This window comes from Protopterus annectens, chromosome 1.part1 (assembly GCF_019279795.1).
Source record: "Protopterus annectens isolate FY-2018-M chromosome 1.part1, PAN1.0, whole genome shotgun sequence".
NCBI classification, from domain to species: domain Eukaryota; kingdom Metazoa; phylum Chordata; order Ceratodontiformes; family Protopteridae; genus Protopterus; species Protopterus annectens.
The window spans coordinates 332,818,382-332,842,520 of record NC_056726.1 but is presented as its reverse complement, the minus strand read 5'-3'; the positions used below and the strand labels follow the sequence as shown (position 1 = coordinate 332,842,520).

Below are 24,139 nucleotides of genomic sequence, written 5' to 3'. Positions count from 1 at the left end.
ACCGCGTGGCACATAGACATGTATCTCAAAACTGGGTCATAGTCTGGGCTCGATCCCTGTACACCACATAGCACATAGACATGTCTCTCAAGGCTGGGTCATAGTCTGGGCTCAGGCTCTCCACACCGCATAGCACATAGACATGTGTCTCAAGGCTGGGTCATAGTCTGGGCTCGATCCCTGTACACCACATAGCACATAGACATGTGTCTCAAGACTGGGTCATAGTCTGGGCTCAAACTCTACACCACATAGCACATAAGCCAGCATGCTTTTGGGAGAAAACTGGCATACCTGGAGTTAAGCCACGTAGGCATGGGAAGAAACAAACAACGCACAAACAATGACCAGAGGTCAGGACTGCACTGCAGTGGGCCCTGGAGCTGTAAGTCAGAGCTACGAAGACGCTGAGCCAACATACTCCAGTACTGAACCTCTTCCTGGACTGTTTTAAAGCAATGAACTTTGTTTGAAGGTGCATTTAATTACATATATAATCCAGTACTCACAGGGACATGGTTCACTAAAGACATGTTAGGTGTTCTTTGTGGGTTGCTTCTGCTGAGATGGGATTAGTAGAAAGTGACTCACTACCCCTGAGAGAGATTGGGAAGTTGATGGGCTTTAAAAAAAGTGGAATTTGTAAACATGCACTTACTGGTGAAGATGTTTATTTACTGAAGAAAGGTAAGTGTGCAAATTAGCTCTTTGATTGCTGCTAGTGTGAAAGTTGGTGGCGGCTGGTGGACTATTCATGCATTGATGATGTTAGTGTTTCACTGTTGCAGTTATCAAATTTGGGTTATCTGCCTGCAGGTAGCATTCAGCCGGCCTGAATATTAGAGTCTAGGACTCCTGTGTTGGATGCTGTCTCTTCTTCCATGACATCAGGTCATCAGGGGTATAAAACATGCAGCCAACACCATTACATCAGTCTTTCTTGCCGTGCGGTGCCCGAAGCAGAAGCAGTTTGCAAGTGCCGGTCAGCCGACTCCTGAAATTTTCGTTTTCGAGTTTCAGAACCGAAGTCTTCAAAAAAAGATAAGTACCACATTGGGGATCTTTTTTCTTGCTCCAACCGATGTCAGTAAAAGTTAACAATTGTCTTACCTGTGGAAAGCAAATACCTCATAAAGATTTTCGTTCATACTGCATTCCTTGCTAGGCCCAGACCACGACTTCCCTTGCTGTCGGTTTTGTGCCTTGTTCAACCCCCGAACTATTCGTCGTCAGGCTATATTTGCAGCAAATTATTTTGGTACTCGGCATCAATACTCCAAAATGGCTTTGTTAAGCCATCCGACTACCGATCTTCCGAAAAAACATAAAGATAATGACAGAGACAGACCGCATAGGTCCAAAACTACCGACGACACTTCCATTAAGCTAGTCGCCAGTCTGCCGGTACTCAGTGAGGCGCTTTTGCAGCCCCTGATACCCACTACCTCAGATTCACAGGCCTCTACTGAGACCCATTCGGAGTCCGGTATGCCACGAGATGCTTCTTCGACTATGGAACCTGCGGATGTCTCTACCTTGGATGGGTCCGGAGCCGCTGTGCAGGCACCGGCTTCTGAGGGTGTATTCAGGCTTACAGACTTGCATTTTAAACCAACGCCATCTTCTTCAGCCAGGCCTAAAACTCGCAACGCACCTAGAAAACCGACGTCCAAACTGCATGCTCAGGCGCATATGCCTAAAAAAACAAATGCTTAGAATGGCTGAACACCTTATTACCTTAATTAGGGGAAGCCAGCCTTCCCCCTCTAAGAAACCTAGAACTGATTTTCCTTCTGATTCTTGTGATCAGAAATCTGATGTTTCTGTTACTTCTGATTACCAGGATTTGTTTTTATCTACCTATGAGGATTCTGATGCAGAGGATTCCATTCCCTCTGCTTCCCCTCTAGAAGATTTTACTTTTGGTGAAACCTTGCACACTGTTAGGGAGCATTTCCGCTGGGAAAGCCAGGATTATTCTGACTCCAAAAAAGAGGCTTAGGGAATCCTTACTCCTTCCTCAACACAGGTTTTTAGCTATCCCTCCTGTTCTGGACATTGTGTAGGTGATGCTTTCTTGGAATCTAGCCTTTCCCCAGACACTTTACCTCCAGCTCCTAGAAAACCTGACGGGTATTACAGAGTACCTGACTCTCAGAAGTTCCTCTCCAGAGACCATTTCCCAAGGACCAAAAGGCGTTAAGGCTACTGCTGCCAAAAATCCAACCCCTTCTGATAGAGATTCTAGAGCCTTGGACAGATGGGGTAAGAAGGTATACACTTCTGCTACTTTGGGTATTAGGGCTTTAAATTGCCAAAGTACCAGCAGCATATTATGGGACTACTTAAACAGAAAATTATGTTGATTTCTGACTGTGCTGAACACAAAGAATTACAGGATTTAATGCATTCTGCAGAACAAGTTGGTGAACATACTTTGCAGTGTGGTTTTGACTCTTTAGAAGCATCTTGCAGGGCTGCTGCCACTGGGTCTGTACTTAGAAGGCACGCTTGGCTTAAGGAGCAAAACTTGCCGGATCATGTTAAAGCTAAATTACTGGATGCTCCCTTAAACCAAGACCACCTGTTTGGCAACAAAGCAGAAGAAGTTTTCAAAAGGATGGAGGAAAAGCTAAATCTATGCAAACTGTTAAAGATTTCCTACACGTACAGCCTCCCAGATTTAGTAGGCATTGGCCTTCAAAGAATTGGTCCTTTCCAGTCTCTTCCAGGCCTTCTCAGTCCAAACCCAGGAACAACAGACCACCTAGGTTACAGTCTCAGGCTACATGCAGGCCTAAGCACTGGGGGGCTCCCACTTCCAAAGCAGGGTGTAGTAAGCCATCCCCCTACGGAAAAATGGCACAATAACTTAACCTTAACCCTTCCAAACCCTGCTCAACTGGCTGCTCTCTTAGGAGGAAAGCTCGCCCTGCATGCAAAAGACTGGGAACTCATTACCCAGGACAAATGGGTTTTGAATATAGTTTCCCAAGGATACAGATTCCACTTCCACACTCTACCAACCCCAAACGGTTGGCCAGACCTACCCCCCAAATCAATGGGCGGAGGCCCAACAGCAGGTTCTCTCTCTTCTAAGTATCAGGGTTATTCAACCTGTCCCAGCAGAACAAAGGGGACAAGGTTTTTATTCAAGACTTTTCCTGGTACCCAGAAAGACAGCTCCTGGCATCCTACCCTGGACCTCTCTATTTTAAGCACCTTTCTGGTAATCCCAAAATTCAAAATGCTAACACTTCAACTGCTGCTTCCTATGCTAGGCAAAGATGCCTCGTTGGCAACCTTAGACTTAAAGGAAGCTTACCTGCACATTCCAATAAGGGAATCTTGCAGGAAATGCCTACGCTTCAGGACAGGCGCCATGCACTATCAGTTCTCTGCACTTCCCTTTGGCTTATCTACTGCGCCCAGGGTATTCACAAAGTGTCTAGCTCCAGCCATTGCATTTTGCAGGCAGAGAAATATTCAGATATACCCATACTTAGACGATTGTATGATTCAGGCAGAAAGCCAGGACTTGCTATTAAGACATCTGGTATTCGTAAAGAAACTTCTAACCTCACTGAGGTACACCATAAATGAAAAGAAATCTCAACTAGTACCCTGCCAACAGATTGTATTCCTGGGAGCAAGCTTGAATATAACTTCCCAGATGGCTTTCCTTACTCCAGAGAAACAAGTTTATTTGACAACCTTCTTCAAACTATTGGCCACAAATCCCCAGCTGTCTGCAAGGAAAATTCTACAAGCCCTGGGGTTCATGGCCTCCTGCGTTCTACTAATTCCATATGCAAGACTGCATATGAGGAAACTACAGTTGTATCTAAAAAGCCTATGGTGTCAACATTCTCAGGACCTGGGATCAGTGATTCCTATCATTCCTTGTATAAAGACAGAGTTCCTTTGGTGGGTGGAGGCCTGCTACCACAACAAGGGGCTCCCTTTCACTCTACCCCCTGCCACCCAAACCCTAACAACAGACGCATCAGACTATGCACGGGGGGCTCACTTGGCAGGGCAGTGCATTCAGGGCAAATGGAACCCGAGACAGATGCACCTGCATATCAACCAAAAAGAAATGTTAGCTGTACAGAATTCCCTGACAGCCTTCAAAGACCGCATTCTTCCAGGACAACGATTGGTAAAGACAAACAACACCACAGTTATGTGCTACATAAACAAGCAGGGGGGAACCCACTCGTACCCTCTCTACAGACTAGCCATGGCTCTGTGGAACACAGCCTGGAGCTACCAAGTGCAGCTACAAGCTCAATTTCTGCCAGGCAAGCTAAATTTACTGGCAGACGACCTAAGCAGAAATCTCATGGACCCACATGAATGGAAACTCTTACTCTGAAACCTTCAAGACCCAACTTTTCTCATACCTGTCATCCAAACGGAAATGTTCCTGCTTACACCCTACCTAAATCCTGGCAAAATTCCCCTATTAACTATCCATTCTCCTTGCTCCTCTCTACCCTCAAACTATTATGTCTACTCTCCGAAAATAGACTCTTTCTGATAGTCTCTGATTAAGCAACTTCGCTCATATAACTCCAAGTATGTAAATATTGTAAATATTACAGTATCTCTTTTGTCAGCACAGCAACTTTCTTTTTATTTACCTTTTTAACTATAACATATGCATACCAACTGCCCTCCTTCTAATGTAAAATAACAATTGAAACCTTAAATCCTTCCACTTCTCAGTTGATCATACTGTACTGAATGGAAATACCTGTAACCTGTTTTGCTATTATCTGTTTACTACTTTTTTTATATGTACAATTTATGCAATGCATTTTCCCGACTGTATGATTTTATACTTGTATTTTTACCTTTAACATTTTGTAACCATTATTGTATTGTATTTGCTTGTGGAGCTTTTCTCCCCGGGCCTCCACTGAAAATGGGCACGTTCTGGCCCAGTGGACTTCCCCGGTAATCAAACTGAAATAAATAAATAAAATAAATAAATAAAACTGGAACCAAAAATATTCAAACTCTTGAGGAACAAATGGGGGACTCCAGAGGGAGACCTCTTTGCCTCCCCTCAGAACTACCAATTGGACAAATTCTGCACAAGGACTTCCCACAGTCAAGATTGGAAAGTGGATGCCCTGTCCTTTACCTAGGAAAGCCTCTCGGTTTATGCCTTTCCCCCTCTGCCTGTCCTTTCGAAGGTTTTGCAAAAGATCAAACAGGACAAGCCAAGGACAATACTGATTGCACCAGACTGGCCACGCCAGCACTGGTACCCCCTCTTGCGCAGTGTGACACTGCTGGAACTATGGCACCTGCCTTAGACCCCTTCCCTGCTGTCGCAGCATGTGGGCCAGATTCTACACCCTCAGCTTCAAACCCTGAACCTTGCAGCCTGACTAATTCCTTGAGCTCTCCAATAGCATCCCTCAGGAAGCAGGTGCTAGATGCCATTCTGGAGGCAAGGTGGCCTAGTACTAGAAAATCCTATGCTGAAAAGTGGAAAAGATACTGTTCCTGGAGCCAGACTCAGGGGGATGGGCACAACGGTGCCCAGCTTACCTCATATTTTTCAGTACTTAACAGAAATGCTCCATAAGGGCCTATCCTTCTCGTCAATTAAAATTCATGCCTCTGCCATTTCAGCACATTATAATACTGAGCCACCCCTCTTCTCTCACCCCCTGCTGAAGCAATTCCTTAGAGGGGCCAACAATTTAAGACCCCCCCAGGAGAGCCCCTACTCAAGACTGGGTCCTTAACTTTGGATTGGAAAAGCTCACTCTCCCTCCTTTTGAGGCAGCTGCAACTGCATAGTTGAAATTCCTTTCTTGGAAAACAGCCTTCCTTCTAGCCAGCACTTCAGCAAGAAGAGTGTCTGAATTACGGGCCCTCATGGCAATGGAATCCTTCATTATCTTCCATGCAGACAGGGTTTCCCTCAGGACCAATCCTTTCTTTATGCCCAAGGTGGTGTCTAGTGTGGCCCTAAATCAGTCCATTCATTTGCCTACTTTTTTCCCTAATCCACAAAATAAAGGAGAACGAATATTGCGCTCTCTGGACGTGCACAGACAACTTAGGTTTTATTTGGACAGGACTAATGAACAGCTGCTAGTTGGCTTTGCTGCAGGGGCAGAGGGGAAGGCCATTTCAAAGCAAACCATTTCTAAATGGATAGCCCCTTGCATTCATTTCTGCTACAAGTACCATGGAAAACCTACTCTACAGGGGATAAGATCACATTCCACCAGGCCTGCATCTACCTCTGCGGCTTTTCTCAGAGGAGTCCCTATCAGGGACATCCTAGACACTGCTACCTTGAGCTATGTACATACCTTCACCAAGCATTACCACATGCCTATTTTTTCTAAATCCAAAGCTGGTTTTGTCATTGTAGTCTTGCAGGGCTTAATAGCTGGCCCTAATGCTCTCTTAACTTCCTCCTCCCCCCTTCCTTAGCTTTGGGAATCAACCCAAATGTGATGACTGCAACAGTGAAACACGACGAACATAGTACAGTTGTGTACACTTACCATAAATGTAGACGTTCAAGTGTATTCACTGTTGCAGTCCTGGTTACCCTCCCTCCAGCCCCCTGACTTCTCTTGGCTCTACCTTTACTTCTTGTTTGGTGTATTTAAGCTTTCTGGTGTATTTGCTTTTTGATGGAGGTGTACCATTACATATAAGTGCTTCTCATTGTGGGGGCACCTGACATCTGGGGCAAGAAAAAATGATGTAGTGGCATCAGCTGCATGTTTTATATCCCTGACGACCTGACGTCATGGAAGAAGAGACAGCATCCAATGCAGGAATCCAAGACTCTGTTATTCAGGCTGGCTGAGGGCTACCTGCAGGCAGATAACCCAAATGTGATGACTGCAACAGTGAATACACTCGAACATCTACATTTATGGTAAGTGTACACAACTGTACTTTCACGGATGTACAACCTGCCCTTACATGCATGCTCTCGTAAATGTAATTGGTTTTACAGTGATGTGGAAGGGTGACATGTATGAAAGGCTCAGTGTGTGCATATTGCAGACAGAGGGACAAAGCCTGGACTGAGTTCCATTCAAACTGAGTTCATCTAGTGGCTCAGGCTGCTGTTAAAGGAGAGCATGTCACAGCCTAATCCTAGTGTGGGAGGAGAGCATATCAAGGCCTAATCCTAGTGTGGGAGGAGAGCATATCAAGGCCTAATCCTAGTGTGGGAGGAGAGCATATCAAGGCCTAATCCTAGTGTGGGAGGAGAGCATATCAAGGCCTGATCCTAGTGTGGGAGGAGAGCATATCAAGGCCTAATCCTAGTGTGGGAGGAGAGCATATCAAGGCCTGATCCTAGTGTGGGAGGAGAGCATATCAAGGCCTGATCCTAGTGTGGGAGGAGAGCATATCAAGGCCTGATCGTAGTGTGGGAGGAGAGCATATCAAGGCCTGATCCTAGTGTGGGAGGAGAGCATATCAAGGTCTGATCCTAGTGTGGGAGGAAAGCATGTCAAGGCCCAATCGTAGTGTGGGAGGAGAGCATATCAAGGCCCAATCGTAGTGTGGGAGGAGAGCATATCAAGGCCTAATCCTAGTCAGCTTTCTTGGGGGGGGCATGTGCTTGTGAGCACATTATCCAGGTTAGAATCCCTCACTGAGAACTAAGAATCACATGAAGGTGCTTGTCTTCAAGGGCTGCAGGGCCACAAAACTATGGGCTAGGCTTGTAAATGCCCTCGGGCAGATAGCCTAGTATGAACCTATGAACCTATGAACCTATGGTACATCACAAAAGCACACTGTATACTAATCCCTTGTATGTGAGTGAGTATGCATAGATTTTGGGAATTAAAGCAGGAAAAAATCCAAACACCCTTGATGCATGCCTTTCAAGTGTCCAGATTTTTGCGTTATACTTTTGTCTGTCCGTCATAATCTTTGTGGTTTTCTGGCAAATCACTGAGGGTTTAAGTCACTAAATACTGGCATACATTGAGTTTCAGACTTCATATTCCTCAGTAAATTTCTAGCAACTTTCTAAGTTTATAAGAGAAATATTTAAAATGTGTTCCAGTTTTTGGGCCTTTGACCCCCTATTACTTTAGACTTTGTCCAGATTTGTTGTGCTAACAGATTGAGAGGTATGCTTTGATGGCGTCCCCAGTATTAGTTCCTCTTGGTCATCTCTTCTCCCAGTTATGGGGAACAAATGAATCAGTTGACTGTGAGGAGGTCTGATGGACGGCAGGCAGAGTGGGGAAAGTAAAAAAAAAGTAAAAAGCATTTCTTTTCAACTTCAGTTGATAAGTTCGTAAGAGAGTGCAGTCCCTGTATTCATCATGTCACCCACTGATGCCTAGGTAGATGAAGCAGAACTATTTTTTCCTTTGCTTTTTCACTGATGCCCTGCTTGACCATCAAGCCTCTCCTGCATGTGCTTGATTAACCCATCTGTTTCCTTAGGAACAAGAGTCTGTACCCATTCATGTCTATCAGGTGAAGAATCAGTTGGTGCTGTCATCTGTGTGAGGATGTCAGGTTTTTATGTTTTGATTCTAATGCTCCCTGGCAAATGTCCATACGCAATACTGGAGATGCCTTTAGTAGGCCACTGCGGGGGTGAGTGTCACCCCTTCTGTGAGTGATCTTGTTTCCTTTGCAGCAAGCATCTCTAACCAGTCTCCAGTCTCCACCTGGGACTTTAGGAATGGAGTGTTTACCCCAGGTGTGCCCCCCCCCCCCCAAGAGGTGAATGGTGATTGCCTTGTTGTTCTTCTCTTTTGTTCCACTAACAATGTCTGATGCCTAGAACAGTGATCGGACTTGGGATGCTTTGATTGTAGTCATGTTTTTCCTCCTCTGTGCTGCAGGGCTGGCTAAGTAAAAGTATTTTTGAGAAATATACTTCATTGGTGTAGCAGTGCTGCAAAGGCAAAGCAGCCATCCTTTAATCTGGATGACATAAGCAAAGAATGGCACAGTGAAAATAAAAGCAGTAATTGACTACTAGGTATACTTATTTATAGATTTTCTTTTCAAATCTGATTTCTAAATGCTCTTAATTGATTTTTTTCCTCCCCAGATCTTTCAGGTGGCATATGTGATTATCAAAGCAGCAAATTCTCCACGACCTGGGAATTGGGTTTTGGAACGCTCCATTGATGGTGTGGAGTTCAAGCCATGGCAATATTATGCTATCAGTGATACTGAGTGCTTAACACGGTATAACATAACCCCAAGACTTGGACCTCCAACCTACAAAAGAGATGATGAAGTGATCTGCACATCTTATTACTCCCGACTTGTCCCGTTAGAACATGGAGAGGTACAGTGCTGAATGTCATGAATTACAACTTGGACTGTATCCTGTTTGGTTTTTTTTTGTCACACTTGGTAGTAACCACATTTTAGTTTAGTGTTAAATGTACATCGCTTTCATATGTAGACTTTGTCAAATTTATACAGATGTTCTTCATCTCACATTGCTGCAGTCCTTACACTTGGGTAGTCCGCTGTCCTCGGTCGGCCCGAATATCAAAGTATTAGGCTGACGTCGGTCAAGGCGCTTTAGACTGACATCAGGACGTCAGGGAACAAATGCGCATGACCGACGTCATATCCTCAGTCTTTTTTGCCGCATGGTCCGATGCAGAAGCAGCGTTGCAAGTGCCGTTCGGCGTTCTGAAATTTTTCGAATTCGGAGTTTCAGACCGAGTCAAAGTTGGCTAAGTACTCCGTTGGGGAATATTTTAGTTTTTTCTTGCCTCAGTGGTTTACTGGATGTCAGAAAAAGTGAATAACTGTATTTCTTGTGGGAAACAGATACCGCATAGAGATTATCATACTTTGTGTATTCCTTGTTTGGGGCCTGAGCACGACGTTGTTGGGTGTCGCTTTTGTGCTAGGTTCAATAAGCGCACTATTAAGCGAAGGTTAGATTGTGCCATGTTGGTCTTTGGGAAGCGGTGCAATTATACGATGCCGTCGGACGCTCCGGCGCTTCTTCAAGAAGCGCAAAGACAAGGCAGCTAAACCCAGGCAAGAAGTGTCGTCCGTACCGGACGCCCGTTCTTTAGAGGTGTCAGTGGAACCGGTGGTTCCGGCGGGGGCTTCTCTGGAGTCCCAGGGGGAAACTTTGTTATTGCAGGATGTGGCCTCTCAGGAGGCAGGTCAGGCTGAAGGGGCTTCTCAGGTTACTGTACTCCCCTCCCTTCCTAGGGTGGTTAGGCCCTCTCCTTCTGTTTCTAAGGCTTCTCCCAGAGGCAGGCCAGGTTTAGCTTCTGTTGGTGTCACTCCTAGTTCTTCAGGATCTGTGCCCAAGAAGCACATGCTTAAAATGGCAGAAGATTTAATTACTTTGATTAGAGGTTCTTTGCCCCCTCCAGATAAGAGGCCTAGGGTGGAACCAGAGTTGGGGAGTTTTGAGCAGCCTTCAGATGTTTCAGAGTCTTCAGCTGAAGACTTGCAGGAGTATTCTCCTTATTCTGATTCTGATGCAGATGATTCGACCCCTTCTGCTTCTCCTCCAGAGGATTTTTATTTTTCAGAGACTCTTCATCAATGAGGGAACATTTTAAGTGGGAAGGTCAGGACTTCTCTGATTCCAGGAAAAGGCTTAGGGAGTTTTTGCTTTTACCCCAGCATAGGCCTTTGGCTATACCTCCTGTTCTGGATGTTGTGGAAGATGTGTTTGCAGAGGCTTCACTTAATCCTGATTCTTTGCCTCCTGCTCCTGTTAAACCGGATAGGTATTATAGGGTGCCTGAGGCTCATAAATATCTTTATAAGAGTCCTAGGGCGGACCCAGAAACTGTTAGTCAGGGACCTAAGGGTGTCAAGGCCTCTGTTGTAAAAAATCCGGTTCCTCCAGATAAAGAGGCCAGAGCTTTGGATAGATGGGGAAAGAAAGTCTATACTTCTTCCACCTTAGCTATGAGGGCTTTGAATTGCCAGTTTCACATGTTGAAATATCAGAACTATCTTCTTTCTCAACTGAAGTCTAAGGTAGATGCTCTGGCGGAAGGCATTGAGTGTAAGGAATTACAAGATTTAGTACATGTCTCTGAACAGGTGGGTAAGCATTCTTTACAATGTGGTTTTGATGCTGTACAGGCCTCGTCTAGGGTGGCTGCCACTGGGTCAGTTCTTCGCAGGCACGCCTGGCTGAGGGATCAGAATTTATCTGAACATGTTAAGACAAGGATTTTGGATGCTCCTTTACAGTCTGATGTGTTGTTTGGTTCACCTGTTGAGTCAGTCTTGAAGAAAATGGAAGACAAGGCTAAGTCTATGCAGACTGTTAAAGATTTTTGCAAGTCCAGCCTCCAGTTTAGTAGGAATTGGCCTGCTAAGGGGTGGACATACCCTTCTTATGATTCACAGTCTAGGGGTAGATCTAGACGTGGCAGGGGCAGAGCTCAGAGCTCCTTCAGACCTAGAACAGGGAGTTCTCCTGCACAATCTTCAGGTGAGGGCAGGGGCCAGTCCTTTCGTAAACAGGCCCACTGACCTACCTTTTCAGCTGCCAGATCCTTCTTGCCTGGCAGCACCTTTGGGAGGAAGGTTGGCACTCTTCAGGGAAAATTGGAGTTTGATTACCCAAGACAGATGGGTATTGGATATCATACACCAAGGTTACAGGTTTTATTTCCATACCTTGCCTCCTTTCAAAGGCATGCCGGACGTTCCTCCTCAGCAAAGACTAGAGGCTCACAAGCAAATTTCTCTGCTGCTCCAAATAGGGGCCATACAACTGGTCCCTCTGCCAGAAGTGGGCCTAGGATTTTATTCTCGCCTGTTCCTAGTACCAAAGAAGGGGAACACGTGGAGACCAATTTTGGATTTATCTATCCTCAACACTTATCTGGACATTCCCAAGTTCAAAATGTTGACGTTACAACAGCTTTTACCTCTGCTGGGCAAAGATCACTGGATGGTGACTCTGGATCTCAAGGAGGCTTACCTTCATGTTCCTATCAGGCTAAGTTGCAGGAAGTATCTGCGTTTTCGAGCTGGGACTTCTCATTATCAGTTCTCTGCATTGCCCTTTGGCTTATCTACTGCCCAGAGTGTTCACGAAGGTTCTGGCTCCAGTGATAGCTTTCTTCAGGCTAAGAGGAATACAGATCTATCCTTATTTGGACGATTGCCTGATTCTGGCCCAAGGAAAGGACGAACTTCTTCATCATTTGCAATATGTGATAGCAGTGCTAAGATGCCTGGGGTATTCTGTGAGCGAAATAAAGTCCAGTCTAGTACCCTCTCAGGACATGTGCTTTCTGGGTGTGAGACTGAATACAGCATCCCAGATGGCCTTTTTGACCCCGGACAAACAAAAGAATCTTTCTCTTTACTTCCATCAATTGTCTCATCAGTCCAGGCTGACTGCAAGGACAGTCCTTCAAGCCTTGGGGTTCATGGCATCTTGTATTCTGGTGCTTCCCAATGCCAAACTACATATGAGGAAGCTACAATGGTATCTCAAAAATGTATGGACACAGCACTGCCAAGATATGGACACTGTCATTCAAAAGGAATTTTTGTGGTGGGCTCAGGAATGTCACCTAAACAAGGGACTCTCTGTGACCCGGCCAGAGGCGAGTCAGATTCTAACGACAGATGCCTCAGACAAAGCTTGGGGAGCTCATCTAAATGGAAAGTGGGTACAAGACATGTGGCCTGCCAGACTTCAACATCTACATATCAACTTGAAGGAGATGTTAGCAGTCCAATTTGCATTAATAGCTTTCAAGGATTTACTTCTTCCAGGGCAGGTGTTGATTCTAACAGACAACACAACTGTCATGTGGTACATCAACAAACAAGGGGGAACACATTCTTATCCTCTATGCAGACAAGCAATGATTTTGTGGGAGACTGCTCTCAGTTTACAGCTAAATCTTCAGGCAAGGTTTCTGCCGAGCACAGAACTCCTTAGCAGATGTGTTGAGCAGGCAAATTATGGATCCCCACGAGTGGAAATTGGATCCTCATGTATTTCAGAAATTGACAGTGTTATGGGGAACTCCAGACATAGATCTGTTCGCTTCTCCACTAAACTACCAGCTGCCAAAGTTTTGCACAAAAGGTTTCATCCCACAGCTTGGAAAGTGGATGCTCTTTCATTCAATTGGAACAATCTTCATGTGTATGCCTTTCCACCTCTGCCTCTCCTCCCAAAGGTACTCCTGAAGGTCAGACAGGACAAGCCAAAGATGATTTTAATAGCTCCAGATTGGCCTCGACAGCACTGGTACCCATTACTGAGAAGTCTGGTACGGAGCCTCCATGGCCTTTGCCTTGATTCCACACCTGCTGTCTCAGGAGAACAGTCATTTACTCAATGTCAAACTTCACTCTCTTCACCTGACAGCCTGGCATATTCTGTTTTAAACCCTGGAGGGTCTCAGCTTCCACAGCAAGTTTTGAATGTTATTTTGGAGGCCAGAAGGCCTAGTACAAGGAAAGTGTACGCAAATAAATGGAAGAGATTTTTATTTTGGAGTACAGCAAAGGAATTTGATGTTTCTAAGCCTAATTTAAGTGTGGCTCTTCAATATCTTACTGAGTTACTGGACAAAGGTTTGTCCTTCTCTTCTATTAAGGTTCATGCTGCAGCAATTTCTGCTCACTATGACTGTGACCCACCATTGTTTTCTCATCCTTTGTTTAAGCAATTCCTTAGAGGGGCAAAGAATATAAGACCCCACGGAGAGCTCCTACTCCTGCTTGGGATCTCAATTTTGTGTTGGAGAAACTCACTCTACAACCTTTTGAGCCTGCAGCTACTGCTGAGTTGAAATATTTATCATGGAAGACTGCTTTTTGTTGGCCATTACCTCTGCGAGAAGGGTTTCTGAATTACAGGCCCTTATGGCAGTTGAGCCTTTCTTAATTTTCCATAAGGATAGGGTATCTTTGCGTACTAATCCTTCCTTTATGCCTAAAGTGGTTTCTAGTGTGGCTTTAAACCAAACTATTCATTTGCCTACTTTTATGCAAACCCCCAAAATAAAGGGGAAAAGATTTTGCACACTTTGGATATACACAGGCAGTTGCGATATTATTTGAGCAGAACTAAAGGGTTCAGGCAGTCTCAGCAGTTATTTGTTTCTTTTGCTTTGGGTTCTCAGGGCAAGCCTGTGTCAAAACAAACTATTTCTAAGTGGATTGGGTTTTGTATTGCTTTCTGTTATTCCCATCATGGCAAGGAGATTCCAGCTGGGATTAGGCCTCATTCCACTAGGGCTACTGCCACTTCTACAGCTTTTAAGGGGGTGGCAACTAAAGATATTTTGGAGGCAGCTACTTGGAGTTCAGTGCATACTTTCTCTAAGCATTATCACCTTCCACTTTACTCTAAATCGAGGGCTGGTTTTGCCACTGCAATTTTACAGGGCATTTTGGCAGCTCCTACTGTTTTATAGTTTTGCCATCCTCCCTTATCTCTGCTTTGGGATTCTACCCAAGTGTAAGGACTGCAGCAATGTGAGATGAAGAACATAGTACAGTTTTGTACCTACCATAAATGTAGATGTTCAAGATCCACATTGCTGCAGTCCAATTACCTCCCTCCTTCCCTCTGTAGTTAGAGGCGGTTGTGTGGTTTGGGTTGTACATATTGTGAATATTGTATATATTGTACATATGGTTAGCACAAGGGTGGTTGGTTGTTTTTTGCTGTCTTTTGGTTTTGACCTTTCTGTTTAGGGTCTTCTGACATCTGGGGCAAGAAAAGACTGAGGATATGACGTCGGTCATGCGCATTTGTACCCTGACATCCTGATGTCAGTCTAAAGCGCCTTGACCGACGTCAGCCTAATACTTTGATATTCGGGCCGACCGAGGACAGCGGACTACCCAAGTGTAAGGACTGCAGTAATGTGGATCTTCGAACATCTACATTTATGGTAGGTACAAAACTGTACTTTTTCAGATGGCACTAGTTTGTGAAGGCACTTTTGTAAGTATCTTGGCTCACCTGAAGTAAATAAATGTGTTACTTGAAGAACATAGAAATTTAAGTCATTCAAACCTGTCAGGACTTTACCTGCCTCAGATAAACTGGTTTTTATTACACTGAGATTGTAAAATGTAAAAAAGTAGCATGATATTCATAATTAAGTCACTGCCACAGTAATGCTGATAGATGGGATGTATCTTTCCAAGGACACCGTACATCTGGCCAATGTGTCAAATCTTGGTGCTCTTTCCCCATGCTCTGTATGTCCAGTAAAGACCTAGGCACGAGGGCTGTATGTTGGTACATAAGTGAAGTATGAGCTTGAACATCTTCAGAACTTATTTGCCACCACTCCAGTATGCAAGACATTGTTTATAGCTTGGTCTGTCATCTGTTTGAAAGGATCCATTTTCCATTGTGAGGGAAGGCTAAGTACCCTGATGGGGACCCTTCCTTTTTTCATATTTTTATATTGGAATTTTCTTGTCATCTAAGAAAGGTAAATATCACTGGGGTGAGCAGATTCCATATAAAGAAAGACATAGTCGGTGTATTTGCCTTTCGCCAGAGCATATCTGGAACTGCTGTATTTTTCAGGCTTTTGTCCCAAAAACTTGTAAGATGTTGCCTTTCTAAAGGCTCTAGTGAGAGCCACTTTGTCCTCCGAAGTCTCTGCCTTGGATGCCCCTTCACAGCTGAAGAAGAAAGCAGTAAAAGAAGATGGAATATGTCATTATTTTGGCTTCCTTCCCCATTTCAAAGTTTGTCATCTGTGTTGAGGCAGTTGAGAAGTCTGCAGACCATCTGACCTCTGGGCCTGTTCCTTCTGTCACAACTCTGTTGAAGACTGACATGAAACAACCTATAGGAACATCCCATCTGACCACTGAAAACTGCCACTAATGCCTTGAAGGTGGGACCTAGGCTTGTAATTTCTGAAGGCTCAGATCTGGAAATTTTACTATGCGAGGATATTCTAGGTTCTTCGATAGTAGTACATCTGGGGTCTGGTCCCACTCATGTGGTTTCTGTGGAAACCATTAAAAAGAAAAAAAACACATCCCTTGTCCTGCCAACCCTGTTTCCATGGATATTCAACAGGAATTAATGGATTTTTGTCAGGAGTTGTTCAGAGCCCTTATGGTTAAGCCCTCTCAACTTTTTGCTTCTACTCCATTCAGCCCCCCCCCCCCCAATATAACATAAAAAAAAGGTACTTATGCTGAACTTTGAGCCAAAATCTGAGTCTTTGGATTATTCTTCTCAGATTCATTCCTCTTTGGAATGTTCATCTGAACTAGATGACACCTTGTCCTCTGACTTTCCTCTGAAGGAACTGTCCTTTGGAGAAACAATTCCAAAAATACTGCAGCACTTTAACTGGGAGGAAAAGCAGCCTTCTGAATCCAAAAGAGATATTACATTATCTTGTATATGGAAGTTCCCAGACCTTCATCTGTTCCTTTTGTTCTTGAAGCTTTAGTAAAAACACCTTCCTTTCCAACTTTTGTAGCTTCTGAATCTCCACCACCTGCACCACAAAAACCTGGCAGTTATTTATAAGGTCACAGATTCTGACAAACCTTTTAGAACTTTCCAGCCACTAATGCTTTTCCAGATAACAAAAACAAAGATATGGACACACATGGGGATAAAAGTTAATACATCAACTACTTTGGCTTTTCATGGTGTTAATAGTCACAAAAAATACCTTTCATCTATTTTTGACATGTCCAGACTTATGCTTAAGCTTCCTGAAAGTAACTCAAAAAAGGTCTGCAAAATATGATTTCTTCCACCTCTCAAGTTGCACGCCAAGTCCAGTCAGCAAGGCCTAAGTCTAATTTCAAGAGAGCAAAAGGCCCCTTCCAAGATAAACCTTATGGCTTCTAACTACTCTCCATCCTTCATGCCTAGGTCATTCCTCCTCATGTTCTCCAAGTAAACTTTCTGTTATTTTTTTCTGTTTGGAAAAGATCACTTCAGATGCTTGGGTTTTGAGACTCGTTCTGAAAGGTTATAGTCTTCAGTGGAAATCTCCCTTTTCAGTACCCATTTCCACAGGTGCCTCAGAACAGACTGCATCTGCTTCATCAAATCTTATCAGAACTTTTGCACCAGAGTGTAATAGAGCCTGTTCTTACCAATCAAAAAAAGAAAATGTTTTTACTCCAGATTTGTGTTAGACTCCAGAAAAAAGGTAACTGAAACCAGTCCTGAATCTACCTGTCATCAACACTGTGATGCTCACCACTGCTTCCAATATGAGATGGCCACCACTGCCACCAATATTTTACAACCCCTCTCTGGGCCAGTAATCAAGGAGCCTGAATCCTCACCATTGACACTGGTGAGGGATGTACACTTGGAATAGAAATGGATACACTCAGTATTTCCAGATGCAGACCTCTCTGCATCAAGCACAATTTCCCTTAGGAGCAGTAGGGAGCACACTCAGCTCAGGGTCTGGATTCCTCTATATCTGCCTTTCTCCAGGTCTTCAATGAGACTCCACTAGTACAGCTGTTGGGTTAGGCCCTCAGCAGAGTGTCCAATCCAAGTCCTCCAGTACCCTCTCTGTAAACCCAGTGCTTTGTGTCCTTACCTCAAGTAGCTGACACACACATACACACTGAGAGATTTGATTACACACACACACACACACACACACACACACACACACACTGAGAGATTTGATTACACACACACACACACACACACACACACACACACACACACACACACCTGAGAAAGGCTGGCACAGATTTATCTGCTGTGTCCCCTTCTGCTCAGAGTATACAGTAGTTATCACCGCCATCAGACACTCCACAATCAGCCACTCTAAGGCCCTTAACAAAGGGTGTCCAATTATAGTGTGTGATATTAATACTAATAACAAATGGTAGTAGTTAACCAAGACATCTATGCCCTCTGGGGTAGTCCACACAGTGTCACCAAGTAAATGTAAGCACTCTCACAGTAAACCACAGTGTTCAAATCACAGGAGATGTTGAAAAGAGCATTGATGGACAGGTTAAGACAAAGAAAAACTATATCTAAACTAAGCTTCAATATATTTTCCTGACTGAATCTAAAGAGAATTTACTGTTCCCTAATAATTTATTTGCCAAGGCAGGATGAAATATGTGAGCAGTCTTTTTAGTCAGGCCCCAAAAGAATACTCAATACTCAGATTTCACTTTGTAATATCTAAAATACAATTTCCAAGAGGGCTGGCAGAATTACCTCATCTGGTCACCTGATTCTAGGTTCTCACAGTATTCCAATTTGAAGCTGAGACAGGAATTTAGAATATATAGCTACAGTACACATCTAAATGTTTATGTCCCCTCATTTTACTGAACTAAAGAACAAAGGCTGTTTCCCAGACCTAGTGTCTCCGGTCCTATTCAACACTGTGGGGTGACAGTTTAATGGTTTAACAGCTTGTTTGCATTTCCCATATTTTTCTTAAAGCAAGCAAGCTGATTAACTGTTGCTGTCCCAGTATCCTCTGTTAAAACATATACATTTTATTCAGTTACAGTAATACATGTACATTTCTTATCATTCCAGCAGGATGCACTGTTGATACATTTTAACACAAGCAAACTTCACAAATACATTTTCAGCAAAAGCATCGGTACAAATCAGTTTGATATGCAAATAACATAGAGTTCTAATACATTTGTAACAAGCATCTTGTATAAATCAGTTTGATATTCAAGGGACATATTATTTACAACACACTGGCTGGCTATGCTGGCACTTGCCCATATCATCACAAACACCTCTTTGAACATTCCAGAATTTAAGATGTTAATTTCCCAAAGTTTTATTTCCTTCAATTTTTCCAAAAGCTGTTCTGGCTACCTTGGAATTTGTAGGTAAGCACCCTTGAGGTCCAACATCCTCTTCACAAAAATGTAAGATTATGTGCCTTGGGTTTGCACTTTCAGTTTACAGCTTTGCCCTTTGGATTTGTCACTGCTTCAGGAATGTTCACAAATTGCATAGCCCCTACTGTAGCATTCTGCAAGAACCAAGTTATCTACATCTAGCCTTTTTATGATTCAGGCCACTTCATTTCACAAAATTATTCAGACTTGGAATTCACTACTAGTCTCTTTCAGAAGTTAGGCTTCACTCATCTTCTCCCTTCTCATTCTCTGGTGTTCCTGGGTTGTCATTGCAAGTCATCTGTTATGTTTGCTTTTCTTCCTTTTGACAAGACTGTTTTTCGCAAACTACCTTCCTTCTCTGAAAAAAACTGTCTTTGACCTTGACAATAGAGATTCTGAGAACCTTGGGGTACATGGCATTTTCTAGATGATACTGTTTGACAGACTTCACATGAAGAATATTCAGTGGTACCTAAAATCCATTTGGACATAACCCTACTTCCATCCTCTGTCTATCCCATTTCCTGTCATGCTGTTTGTGAAGAAAGAGCTACATTGATGGATCACTCGGAAAAAATAAACCTGGATGTACTCTTTTTCTAATCCCTCCTCCATCTCTGCAAATTGTCTGAACAGATGCATCATTCAGGGCCTAGGAGGGACTTGTTCAAAATGGTTCAAGGATTTTGATCATAAAAGGGCAGGACAAAGCATGTAAACATAATAGAAATTAAAGCATTGATTCTGTCTCACCTTTCTCTTCATCACCTGTGGTTTCCAGAAAACCTTAGGATGTTCCTCGTGTTACCCTGCTGCAGTCATCACACTTGGGTTATCCTGCCATCAGGCGGTCCCGCAGTCGGCCCGAATTCCAAAGTCTTGGTCCGGCGTCTGTTGCTGTCGCTTCTTCCCTGACGTCAGTGCGCCACGGGTATATAAGAGGCATCCGACTCCATTTTCTTCTGTCTTTCTTGCCGTGCGGTGCCCGAAGCAGAAGCAGTTCGCAAGTGCCGGTCGGCCGACACCTGAGATTTTCGAATCGAATTTCAGTCCAAAGTCTTCAAAGCTAAGTACCCCGTTGGGGAACCTTTTCTTGCCTCAGTCCGATGTCACAAAAAGTTAACAATTGCATTTCTTGTGGGAAGCAAATACCTCATAAGGACTTTCATTCTTATTGTATTCCTTGCCTAGGCCCAGACCACGACGTCACTGGTTGTCGGTTTTGTGCTAGGTTCAATAAGCGAACTATAAAGCGACGCTTTGATTTCGCACGACATTACTTCGGTAGGAAATTTAATTACACTATGCCGTCAGAGCAACCGACTACCGGCGTGCATAAAAAACGCAAAGATAAAGACAGGCAGCCTAGATCCAAGCCAGATTCCGAGGCCTCGGCTGGGCTGGTCGCCGGTTCTCCGGTTTTCAGTGAGGTGCCTACGCAGCCCCTGGCGACCGCAGAATTGGAACCCCAGACCGCTTTGGATTCTCAAGCAGAGAGTTCTAGGCTGACGCAGCCATTTTCTTTAGGCCCTACCGACGACATTGCAGTAGAAGCCGGTGCTGTGGAAACACCTTCGGTTTCAGACGGTGTCTTCAAACCGACTACTCTCACCATAAAATCTTATGCTAAGCTTAAGACTCCTCTAAAACCAAAAAAGACTGCACATCAGTGTCCAGTTCAAGTCCCTATGCCTAAGAAACAGATGCTTAAAATGGCTGAAGATTTGATTTCTTTAATCAGGGGTTCCCAACCCCCACCTGACAAAAGGCCTAGACAAGAGGAGGATTATGCCTCCTCTGATCAAGTGTCTATTTCCTTAGGCTCCTCTGAGGAACAGGATTACTCCTTTCCCCCTTATGAAGATTCTGATGCTGAAGATTCCATTCCCTCAGCTTCTCCCCCTGAAGACTATTCCTTTGGGGAAACCTTACATACCATGAGGGAACATTTCCACTGGGAAGGTCAGGACTACTCTGACTCAAAGAAAAGGCTCCAAGAGTTTCTTTTACTCCCCCAGCACAGACCACTTGCTATCCCCCCAGTTTTAGACATTGTGGATGATGTTCACTTAGAATCTAGTTTAAATCCAGATTCTCTGCCTCCTGCTCCAGCCAAACCAGGTAGACACTATAGAGTGCCTGACTCGCACAAATTCCTTTACAAAAGCCCTGCTGCTGATTCAGAGACTATCTCCCAGGGTCCCAAAGGGGCTAAGGCTTCTATGGCAAAAAATCCTGTACCCTCTGAAAGGGACTCCAGAGCACTAGACAGGTGGGGGAAAAGGTTTACACCTCAGCCACTCTAGCTATGAGAGCAATAAAGTATGTCTCAAATAAAACAAAAGATGAGCACGCACCCTCAACAGTCTGAATTCAAAGAAATGCAGGATCTGTTGCATGCAGCTGAACAGGTGGGCAAACATACTTTACAATGTGGATTTGATTCCTTGGAAGCTTCCTGTAGAGCAGCTGTTACTGGGTCTGTTATACGTAGGCATGCTTGGTTAAAGGAACAAACTCTGCCTGATAATGTTAAAGCAAAGTTACTAGATGCACCCTTACAGCAGGATGTCTTATTTGGGGTTAAAGCAGAAGAGGTTTTAAAGAAAGTGGAGGATAAGGCAAAATCTATGCAGACGGTCAGATTTCTTACAGGTACAGCCCCCACGCTTCAGCCGAAATTGGCCAACAAAAAATTGGTCCTTTCCAACTTCTGACACAACACAGAGGGGTAAATACAGGCACCCAAGGGGCAGAGGGCAAGCACAAATCCCTTACAAACCTCGCCAATGGGGCACTGCAACACAGAAGGGAGGAGAAGACAGGTCCCAAACTACTAGAAGGCAAACACAATGACTTAAACCTCAAACTGCCAAGCAAAACTCTCTTGGCAGCTCCCTTGGGAGGAAAATTAGCACTTTTTGCAGACAACTGGCGCATTGTCACAAAGGACAAATGGGTCCTAGACATTATCTCACAAGGATACAAATTCCATTTCCACACCTTGCCAAGGGTAAAAGGAATGCCAAACCTGCCACAAAATCAATGGGCAGAGGCACAAAAACAAATTGCAGCTCTCATGGACATGGGAGCCATTCAACTGGTACCTACACAGGAGCAAGGCCAAGGATTTTACTCAAGGCTCTTTCTAGTCCCCAGAAAGGACAATGCTTGGAGACCTATTCTGGACCTTTCAATTCTAAACACCTTCTTGCAAGTACCCAAATTCAAGATGCTAACACTACAGCAGCTTCTTCCCATGTTGGGCAAGAAAGCTTGGCTAGTAACGTTGGACCTCAAGGAGGCATACCTGCATGTCCCTATCAGACAAAATTGCAGAAGATACCTCCGTTTCATTGCAGGTTCAACCCATTACCAATTCTCTGCACTGCCCTTTGGCTTATCTAGTGTGCCCAGGGTCTTCACAAAATGCCTGGCACCAGTAATTGCTTTCTGCATACAAAGAGGAATTCAAATATACCCAAAACTGGACGGCTGCCTCATCCAAGCAGAAAGCAAGGACATTCTCTTACAACATCTGGCTTTTGTAAAACACCTTCTAAGTTGCCTAGGGTACACAGTAAACGAAAAGAAATCAAAACTAGTGCCCTCGCAAAATATGGCATTCCTGGGTGCAAGCTTGAATACAACGGCCCAGATGGCTTATCTGACACCAGACAAACTACAACTAACTCAGTACTTCAAAACAATGGCAACAAAGACCCATCTCCCTGCAAGAAAAATTCTGCAGGCCTTGGACTTCATGGCATCTTGCATACTACTAATACCATTTGCAAAACTGCATATGAGGAAATTACAATTGTACCTAAAAAGCGTATGGACTCAATACAGCCACAGCTTGGAAACAATGATATCTCTCATTCCCTGCCTTCAACAGGAGTTTCTATGGTGGTCAAAGGCATGTCACCTCAACAAGGGTCAGCCTTTCACCTTACCCCCAGCCAGGCAAACTATGACAACAGATGCATCGGACTATGCCTGGGGGGGCACACATGGCAGGACGGTGCGTTCAAGGCATATGGACTGCAGATCAAAGGAATCTGCACATCAATCAAAAAGAAATGCTAGCTGTACAGAATGCCCTGACAGCCTTCAAGGACCTCTTACATCCAGGACAGCTTATAATAAGGGCAGACAACGCCACAGTAATGTAGTGTATATAAACAAACAAGGGGGTAAACACTCCTACCCTCTATGCAGGCAAGCAATGACCTTGTGGAACACAGCCCTGGCTTACCAAGTTCAATTACAAGCTCAATTCCTGCCAGGAAAAAAGAACACATTGGCAGACGACCTAAGCAGAAACATCATGGATCCCCACGAGTGGAAACTGGATCCACACATATTTGCAATGATAACTCAAAAATGGGGGCACCCTGACATACCTGTTTGCCAGCCCCCAAAACTATCAGCTAACAAAATTTTGCATAAGGGCATTTCACCATCAAGCTTGGAAAGTGGACGCACTCTCATTCATTTGGAAAATGCCGACAGTATATGCCTTTCCTCCATTGCCCCTTCTCACAAAGGTGCTGCTGAAAGTCAGGATGTTGAGACCCCGAATGATACTCATTGCCCCAGACTGGCCACGCCAGCACTGGTACCCACTATTAAGGAATATGGCCCAGGGCCCACCATGGATTTTACCACAAATTACTCATCTGCTCACACAGCAAGACAGTCAGATTCTACACAGCTAGCTTAAAACCTTAAATTTGGCTGCATGGCAAATCACCTGAACAGCCAGCCAGCTCCTCTTTCACAAGCTGTTATGGATGTTATTCTAGAGGCCAGGAGGCCCAGCACCAGGAAAGCCTACTCAGACAAATGGAAAAGGTTTTGCGCCCGGAACCAAGCTAAAGGCCAAAATACCCTTCAGCCGGACATACCTCAGATTCTACAAAATTTGACTGAGATGTTACACAAAGGGCTTTCTTTTTCATCTATTAAAATCCACGCCTCAGCTATTTCAGTTCACTACAACACGGATCCTCCCTTATTTTCACATCCACTTCTAAGGCAGTTTCTCAGAGGGGCCAAAAACATTAGGCCCCCCAGGAGAGCACCTACACCAACCTGGGACGTCAACTTTGTTCTGGAAAAACTTGCGCTACCTCTTTTTGAGCCAGCTTTCTCAGCTGACTTGCAGTTTATATCATGGAAGACTGCCCTGCTGCTAGCAATTACTTCAGCCAGAAGAGTCTCAGAGCTTCAGGCACTAATGGCAGTAGAACCTTTCCTCATTTTACATCAAGAC

The 24,139-nt window shown here is 44.3% G+C and overlaps 1 protein-coding gene across 1 annotated transcript in view; it reads left to right on the top strand.

Moving 5' to 3' along the window:
• LOC122814462 (laminin subunit alpha-1-like) overlaps positions 1-24,139 on the top strand; it is a 502,951-nt gene that overhangs the window by 340,837 nt on the left and 137,975 nt on the right. The window contains exon 4 of the mRNA XM_044087045.1: positions 9,080-9,322. Within this exon, the coding sequence (XP_043942980.1) occupies positions 9,080-9,322 (243 nt within the window). The remainder of the gene's footprint in view (positions 1-9,079; positions 9,323-24,139) is intronic.